This window comes from Protobothrops mucrosquamatus, unplaced genomic scaffold (assembly GCF_001527695.2).
Source record: "Protobothrops mucrosquamatus isolate PMUCROS unplaced genomic scaffold, P.Mucros_1.0 scaffold_127, whole genome shotgun sequence".
Taxonomy (NCBI): Eukaryota; Metazoa; Chordata; class Lepidosauria; order Squamata; family Viperidae; genus Protobothrops; species Protobothrops mucrosquamatus.
Genome location: NW_015386203.1, coordinates 428,671 through 437,975, shown reverse-complemented (window position 1 = coordinate 437,975; position 9,305 = coordinate 428,671). Strand labels below are relative to the sequence as shown.

At 39.1% G+C, this 9,305-nt stretch overlaps 1 protein-coding gene across 1 annotated transcript in view; it reads right to left on the bottom strand.

Annotated features, from left to right (window-relative positions):
* Positions 1 to 114: 114 nt before the first annotated feature.
* LOC107288756 (E3 ubiquitin-protein ligase RNF213-like) overlaps positions 115 to 9,305 on the bottom strand; it is a gene marked incomplete at its 3' end in the record, with an annotated part of 33,205 nt that continues 24,014 nt past the window's right edge. Inside the window, exons 10-14 of the mRNA XM_015817405.1 lie at positions 7,201 to 7,439; positions 5,068 to 5,274; positions 2,593 to 2,779; positions 1,839 to 1,891; positions 115 to 268 (exon numbers count right to left, since the gene is read on the bottom strand). Of these exons, the coding sequence (XP_015672891.1) occupies positions 115 to 268; positions 1,839 to 1,891; positions 2,593 to 2,779; positions 5,068 to 5,274; positions 7,201 to 7,439 (840 nt within the window). The remainder of the gene's footprint in view (positions 269 to 1,838; positions 1,892 to 2,592; positions 2,780 to 5,067; positions 5,275 to 7,200; positions 7,440 to 9,305) is intronic.

Genomic DNA, 9,305 nt, shown 5'->3' with positions numbered 1-9,305 from the left:
GGACTAGAAGACCTCCAAGATCCCTTCCAACTCTGTTATTCTGTTCCTCTAGTCAGTGAGCCTTTTCCCCACTCATCTTAATGAACTACCAAAGGGCAAGAGAGAGAAGCTTACCTCTGAGGGTTCGAGTGCAAGAACTGTTGAAACAATCTCAACTGCTGTAGCTAATAACTTGTAATGTGGTATTGCTGGAACCTGATGGCTGCACATCTCATGAAGTTTTTGACAGGCAACAGCAGAGTGTTTCCAATCACCTTGCTGAATTGTACTGAATTGAAGAAAGTTTGTATATTTGCGCAATTAAGAGAACACCAGAAATGCACATTAAAAGTATGCATAACAAAACAAGACTCAGGAATTCAAAATGACATTTGCAATGAAAACTAAGCTTACAGGAAGGTAAAATACTTCTCTTCATCTTCATAACCAGTCATACACATCCCCATAGTTGATTTTTTGAACTAGGAAGTCTTCTATAGAAGCCATTTTGTGAATATCAACACCACTCACTCATAAAATTCCAAACATGTGCCTCCCCTGGAAAAGTTGCCTACTACTGTATCAAAGTTAAGTGTTAAAGAGAGTCCTAACAAAATACTGGTAGTTCTGAGATTACCACAGCAATTGGGTGGATTATAATTAAGAGAAATTACCACTGGTAAATGATGCAAACATAAAGCATAACAGCAATGGTAGTCCTGTTTGCCATTATAACCTTAGGACTGTGTGGGTCACTAGGGGGAAAGAGGCAGGAGCCCAGGATAAGGAATGCAAGCAGATGCGTTTTTTGGGGGGGGGGGGATGCTGTGGGAAAGTGTTGGAAAGCATGGAAGAATTGGCAAGGACCATGGGGGAGCTGACAAAGGCAGGCCCTGGAAAGCACAGAGGGCCAGCAAGGGTATCAGGTAGGCTGGCAAAGGTGAGCACTGGGAAGCATGGGAAGTTGTCAGGCACAAACAATAGTGCCACAAGTGAAAGGTTCGAGTTGGTAACTTTACTGCATTTTACCTATAGTACAGGAGTTTCCCCAGACTGCTTGCCTTCTCTTGGGAACAGACAGGTATGGTTCCATGGAACTTGGGGGGGGGGCAGTCCTGGGTCTCTTGCGCAACAATTCAAGGCTAATCCCCTGCTTGATTCTTTCTCCATGACTAGCTGGGCATTCCTCAACAGAGGGCCAGCAATGGCAGCAGGCGGATGCTAAAAAAATGGGGACAGGGAAGCAGTGTCTATGGAATCTCATACTCTGTAGTGGGATTTCTTTGTAGGAAGGAAGAGTGAGGCCTTTTTTTTTTCTTTTTCCTTTTCTCAAAATCACTTCCTACTTTGTTCTAATAGTCTCCAATTCTCCTTTTCTGGGAGAAATAACCCAACCATGAAATGCTAATCATGGCATTTTCGCACATGAAAGTGGCATATACATGTTAATAAATAAAACAAATGAATCTTTCTAACTTCTCTTAAAACATTTTTATATATTAGTCTTTATGGTTATTAAAATAACATGTAATCTTTTATGATTAATAGTTTGTGGATCATGAGCAATCCATTTGATGGAGCACTTTATTGTGCAGAGGCATCATGCTTCCTTCAGACAGTGAGGGCCACGTAGGCCATTTTGTCTTAGAAGGCTGGGCCACACTTTTGATCAGCAGGTTAGCTTTGCAAATGGTGCTTTCTGAGCATGGTCTCTCCAGAAAGACCTCTAGCTGTGGGTTATCATTTTCAGCTTGACAAAACAAAGCTACATAAGTGATTCACTATCAATTTTTCTATTGTTTACTTCAGTGAATGAATGCTTTTTTAAAAACAAAAAAGTACATGCACATTTTACTTACATCTTTTTTTCTGACAGGATGTGCAACAATTTTTCTAAAAGCTTTTTTACATCCTAAAACAGAGAAAAAAGATCAGATTAAAAAGAATCACTGTTTTAGACAAGCATCTCCCAGACAAGTAGCTTTGTACAGTTTGCTGCCTAATGAGGTTGGTGTGTGTATGTATGGGTGTTGTGTGCATCTGAATGCCTCCATTTGTAAGAAACACATCCTACCCTTGAAAAGACTTGGAATTCTGTGCAGTGTATCTCCTTAAGGGCACAGGGTACCTTATTATCAGTTCATGATGGCTACCTAGTTTTGCCTGAGGCTGCCAAATCTGGCTGATTACTTCCCAAGTGAATGAGTATTCCTCCCATATAGGAAATTCTATGACATAAGCCAGGACATGCAGTACTGCCCTGATAAGAATAAAGCCCCTTTGCAACCGACTGTTAATATGGGACCCTTCCAGAGCTGAATGATGGATATTGTGGGCCCAAGATATCAAAGGCAAACAGTACATCTTGACCGAGGGAGGTTAATCTACCTGATAGACAAAAGTAGAAATTTGGTATGCCAAAATGATGCCAAATCTGTAAGTCATGCCTTAATGGACCAATTTACTAGAATAGCTCAGACAAACCTAGTTCTCATACTTGCTGATGCATATTTCACATCAGAAGTAATGACAAACCCATGGGTCTCTGGTATCTATCCCTTGTCATCATTAGACAAAGATGATTAAAAATGTTAATTAGAAATCAGAACAAACCTGACAATTCTGGCAGTCAATTCTCAAGTTCTTCAGTCTATAAAAAGTTCCCAGAAGACAGTCAAATGGATCAACGTAAGGGCCAGAGATAAATTCTACCAGGTCACACAATCGTAACAAGCAGAACCAGGATCTGAATAATGTTTGGTTTCCTTTCAGCAAATGCTTCTTTTGCATTATTAGATTCCTTTTCAACAAACAGAAATGCATGACAGTGACACAGAAATTTGAATAAAAACATGACATAACAAGTATTCTCCATTTGTAGGAGCTTCAATTTCAAAATTATATGGAATGTGAGGAACATTAAGAAATTTCAGGTTGGTTTTGTATTGGTCAGCTACTATAGCTAAAAAAACTGGGTTTGCTGATTCAGAATTTATTTATTTATATTTCATACTCCTTAACTGCCCATCTCCTCTGGAGAGGTGCTCTGGGTGGTGTGCACTTTAATCAATAAAATCAAACAATTAAAAACAGAACAATTTAGGATTAAAATGTTAAAATTATAAAACAACTTTATAAAATTGTAAAAGATGAAGAATTCAAATATAGGGAATTAGTTGTTAGTACAGGTGGGGCTGGTTCTCATAGGGTTAACCAGCTCCACAGTTGTGTGGGTGGACCCCTCTGTCTGCCCCATGCAAGGCTACACAGCCAGACTTTGAACTTTTTCCAAAAGGTCAAGAAATTGGGGGCTTTCCTCACCTCTGAGGGCAAACAACGACAATGCAATGACATAAAATTATCATAAAACATTTAATGACAAATCATTTGTCATAAAACATTTCCTGTTTGATTATGCTATACTTTTCAACATGGGCTACTTTTAAGACAGATTCATCTCTGAGTATGTCCCTGATTTTTTAAGACTTTAAAATACATTAGAAGCTCTGCATGGTAGAAAGCAATTGGGGAATTTGGTATGGAAATATCTCTGAAAAGATGACCCAATAGGTCATGAGGTTCTCTAGTTTGTTTATAACATTATCAGTTTTGCTTTGTTAAAAAAATACCTTCAAAACATGATTACAACCCACATCAAATCAGAACTATGCAACATTACAAAAAGTTAAAAACAAAAGAAAAATTATTTCGAAGCCATGTACAGTAGCACAGATGTGTAGATTACTGAACTTCTTAATTGAAAGGAAAAATTCATATGTTTTGGTGCCAAACATAACTGAGTTGAAAGGAAATGAGGTGCAACCCCTAAATAAGTGCTATTACAAGCCACGGCATTTTCAATTTTATTTCTACCTGGAGCCATATAAGCTTCCTTAGCCAGTTGCACCTTAATAATCTAATGTTGTGGATAGAAATACACATAATTTGAGTTATTCAAACTATACCACCTGTTTAAATTCTTTCATTCAGCATTTCTAGTTCTGCTTTAAAAGAATTCATGATGCATTCTGGCAAATGAAAAACTTGATCTGTTTGTTTGTTTATCACTTTTTGGATTGCCCACCTTCCTCAGAAATGGACTCTGGGCAGTGTACAATACAATGTTACATTATTGAAAACAGTATATATAAAAGTTAAAAATTTAGAAGAATGCAAGGATGATTAACTATTATTAAAATTAGTTAAAAGGCAAAAGGAAGACTTGCAGGGCACTAACCAGCCCCAGAGCTATGTGCTCCTCTGAGCTCCCCACACAAGGCCACAGAGCAACATTTTGACTCATTTTCGAAAAGCCAGGAGGGGGGGGGGATTGCCTCACCTCCAGGGAGATGAATATTCCATAGGGCCAGAGTAAGGCTCTCTTCCAACTAATCAGAGTTCTTAACTGTCAGGGTCGGCAATATACCTGACCTGATTGATCAGGTGGGATGGCTGATGTAATGGGATAAAGATGGTTTCATGGGTAGCCTGGCCCCAGGCCACATAGGGCTTTATAGGTCATAACCAACATCTTGAATTGAACCCAGAAGCAAACTGCCACCCTGTTACATATACCTTTCTTTGGGCACCTAAAATTGCTGACATGGCCATCTTCTCTACCAGCTGAAGCTTCCGATAATTTTCAAGGCTATCCCCATGTACAGCATGTTCCAACAATCCAGTTTTATTAGTTATTTAATATTAATCATTGGAATATTGTTGCAAAATATGGCACTACCTAAAGTGGTAGTTACCACCTCAGAAGTACTGCCTATATTACATAGTGGTTTCTTGTCCTCTCAATTCTTTCTTGAAACCTTTGCACACACCCCAGTCATTTTAATGGACTAATCAAGCAAAAAGACCCAGACCACTGGGGAAAGTTCAATTACTCATACAACAATTGACAACTTACTATTGTTATTAACATCAGTATTGTTTGGGAGGTCACATCACCAAACAGAACCATTTCTATTTCTTGGAGTCAAGTTTTGCAGTCTATAAATACTGACAATCCATGCCCTAGCTCAAATCAACTTTTAAAAGTCAAAAATCATTTCAAGAATAACATTAGGCTGAAAAACCTACCTATTGAAGTTTATGTTTTGATCTCTGATCCCCAAATACTGAATACCTTCCAATCTTGCCCATTTCTCTTCTGATGCATGCCAAGTCCTAATCTTACATTCAGAATCAGTCAAAGTAAATAGGTAAAGAACTGGGAGTGTCCACACCCACTGGTGAATCTTTTCTTCAATACAGCTGTTACAGAGAATTATCAACTTCTCCTCCACACTGAAAGAGATAGAAAAAAATAAGTTCTAGTGAAAAAAACTATTTATCAGAAATTCTCTGTGCAAGCTAACTTGCTTTTCTTACTGCCAACAGAAATACAGTCCTTCAGAAATATAACAAAATAATGTAATTTTTCTTTCTTTCTGTTCTACACTGGTGGCCCCCAACCATTTGAGACCAATAAGTGGCGGGCCAGAGAAAACACCTGCCCTAAGACAATAGGAATCGTATTTACAAAATAGCTGCCATGACAACACAGCTACTGAGATTATCTTGAATGATCTAGAGATCAAGTTACCTTTTTTTACAATAGCAAATGGGATCTGTTTTTAAATAGGGAAAGAAAGATCTTGGGTGTTCTTTACGTGAGAGGATGCACATAATTGGGACTTATACATCTTTTGTAAGAGCTGTACAAAACTTTTCATTTTCTTTATTTCCTATTCAGTTAATTTTGTCCCTCTTCATCTCCATCCTAGCTACATTTGCCACATTCTTTTCCCTTTCCCTTTCTCCCTATTACCCACTGTTGTTGTTTCTTCTTACTTTTTGAGGGAAAAAGTAAGGGAAGGAGGGGAATGTCTTCTGGGAAGAATATAGAGAATGTGTTGTGCTTTGGATATACACAAGCCAAAGGCCTGGTCAACTACAGAGTGTCCACCTTTGATCAGAATGTAATCTCTTTGCAGGCCTGTCTAGCAAATAACCTTTTCTAGTGATCATGATGAATAATAAGCTTAATCAATAGCATGATGAATATTCTAGTGCAATGAAGTACGAACAACTCATCTAACAGCTCAGATGTAGGGAAATACAGCAGCATTCTTATGCTGGACTAAGACCACCGTATGCCAAAAATCAGAAAAGATCAAAGTTTCACTGATGGATGAAAGCAGTCAAGAGTCAGGGCATGATTCCAGGGTCAAAAACTGCCTGAGAACACCTGAATCTCCCCTCCAAATTGTTTCCTGCGTGGGGAAATATTTCTGGAATCAAGATGCTCCAAGACATGTTTTGGAAACCATCCGATTACTAATTTAGACAACATATTTGCTTACATCAGCTGGGAAACTCACATTGATCAGTGGCATGTACTTCTGACTGAGCTGCATTGAAATTAAGCATATGTACTAAAAGGACAACAATATTCTAACTTTACAGCAATAAATCCATGCAATTATTGTATTGTGCAGTATTGCCTTGTGTGGTGATTATGCTTAAAGATAAAGATCCTGAGGGGAGGGAAAAGATTCCTTATGTTTTGTGTGTGTGTGTGTGTGTGTGTGTGTGTGAGAGAGAGAGAGAGAGAGAGAGAGAGAGAGAGAGAGAGAGAGAGAGAGAGAGAGAGAGAGAATGTATTTTTGTCTGTAAGGGAGAGCATGAAGATAAGGCTTAAGGTAATTTTACAAACAAAATTTGTTTTATAAACAAATGTAATTATTAGTTACCAATTATATTAATATTTCTTTTTTGCCTGGCTCTGCCCCTTTTTTAAAATGTGGCTTTTAGCAGATATGAATATTTATATCTGTCACATGACAGCTACCATGGTGCCAAAGTTAAGATGCTAGACTGGCACCAAGAAGACCCAGGTTCAAGCATACCCTCAGCCATGGAAGCTCATTAGGTGATTTTGGGCCAGTCTATCTCTCCAATACCTACTTCACAGGGAAAACTGATAAAATTTATAGACAAGTAACTATTTGAGCAATTCATGTCAAATCACTAAATGTACACAGATCTTTTCAGAAATCTATCACATAAAAAAAACATTAGAATCAAAAACAGCAAAGCAGGCATCTAACATCTAACACACCCAATTGCTTGCCTTCCTCCCAACCAAACTCATGTTCTTTCTACCTTAACCTTCAGTATCCTCATTCCACTCTACATTCTTGCCATATGCCCCAAAGTCAAATTACATACCCCTGACACTCTGAAAACATCTCTCTGAAGCGCTTGGTTTCATTTACATCTGCTGGTGAGTTCTCCAGACAAAGAAACATGCATAACTGTTCCAATCCCTCTTTGGACAGTCGAAGATTGTAATCTTTTACTAATGTAAGGGTGATCAATGCTAGACCTAGTTTATCCCACATCAAAGTGTTCTGTTTGAGGATGTTACTTGATTGTTCCATCAAGTAATTCATAATCAAATCTTGCAACTTTAAAAGGGAAGGAGGGAGAGAAAGAGAGAGAGAAAGAATTGCATGTTTAACCATATATCATATTAAGGCATAAGCTATAGCTAAAAATCAAAATATTTAAGTTCATATACATTGTCCTGAACCTAACCCAATGAAAACACATTATACATTAGACTTAAAAAGGCCAGGAAATTGGTTTAACTTAAGCTATTAACATGTGTAACAGCTCTCTGTTTCTGAAATAGTGATTATGCAGAGGTGTTAGATCAAAAAATGATCAGACTCAGGTGTCCAATTGATTGAAATTATTTCCTGGATTTATTGTGCAATTTGCCACCTCATCTGACTGCAATATTATCAAATCCTATTATGCTCTATGGAATATGAAAAAGCTAAGGGAGTAGAATCTAAGCTGCTATCAGCCTTGACAGAGCACAAATGGAAGAAACCTTGGGAAATTATGCACTGGGATCTACTTCTAATTGCAGAAGAAGAGGAACTGAACTTTTATTGCACCTGTTGAAAGTAATTCAGCACCTTCTTGGCTGGGATACTAAAAAGGAGGAAAAAACAGTAGCTCAGAGGAAGCAATTTGTACCATCTGTGTAATTAAGGTCAATCACATCTTCCTTAGACTGGGCATCAGCATTGGGACATATGAGAATACCGTATGTAATGTCTACACCCATTTTTCCCATTAATTTAAAATTCTTTCAGTTTGTATACTCTGAGAGCATGGTTCACAGTAGAGGATCAGGGTTATCATCTATTTAAAAACATTTTGCTCTTTGTGACTGTTAAATCAGCCAAAATGTGACTGGCTTCATAGTTAAGGGAAGTGATCCATGCAGATTTGTAGGTGGGAAATGCCCAATACTAGAAATTCTTTTATTTGAATTTCAAGATCTATAATGCTGCAATCTCTGACTTTATTTAATGTCTACATGGAACTGCTAAGAGAGGAAATATAAGCTTTGGAATAGGGTGGCCATCAACTTTCTCCTTACTATTTTACTCTAAAGAAATAATCAGTATCAGTATTGAATACTGACAAGGGGTTAATAATGGAATAGATTAGACTGACCATAACTCAGGGAAGTTCAAAATACACTATGAGCCATAGGAAACATATCTCAGAAACTGGGATCTCATTATGGGCTCCTTGCTGATCCTCTACTCTTATTAGATTCATAGGTGGTAACTATAGAAAGGAATATATTTGGTCAATTATGTCCACTGTGTCACTCTATCTATCTATTAAATTTGTAATTGCTCTAGTGGCTAGATTTGGCCACTATCCATGCATCACAATTTAAATTATTTTCTACATTCAAAAGATTCAATATATCTATAGCCGAGATGGCGATTGAGACCCCCAGACTGTTAGTCATGGGGGATTTCAATCTGCCATCGTTAGGTGAAGCATCTGAGATGGCTCGGGAGTTCATGGCCTCCATGACGGCCATGGACCTGACCCAATTAGTAGATGTCCCTACCCACACCGGAGGACACACACTGGACTTAGTTTTTGCCTCCGGCCAGTGGCTGAGTGATCGTGGTTTAGGGGAAATAGTTGTTGAGCCCGTCATGGTCAGATCACTCTCTCCTTCGGCTGGCCTTTCCTACCGCTATGCCCCACCGCGGGGAGGCGGAACCAGAAGTGACGAAATGGTTCCGCCCCAGGCGCCTGATGGACCCTGAGAGGTTCCAGACGGAGCTTGGGCCAATACCTGAGACCTTGACCCGCGGCTCGACTGAGGACCTGGTGGCCGCCTGGAATGGTGCGGCCGCGGGGGCCCTGGACCGGGTCGTGCCTTTGCGGCCCCTCACCCGATGCCGGTCTACCTTGGCTCCTTGGTTCTCCGAGGAGCTGAGGGTGATGAA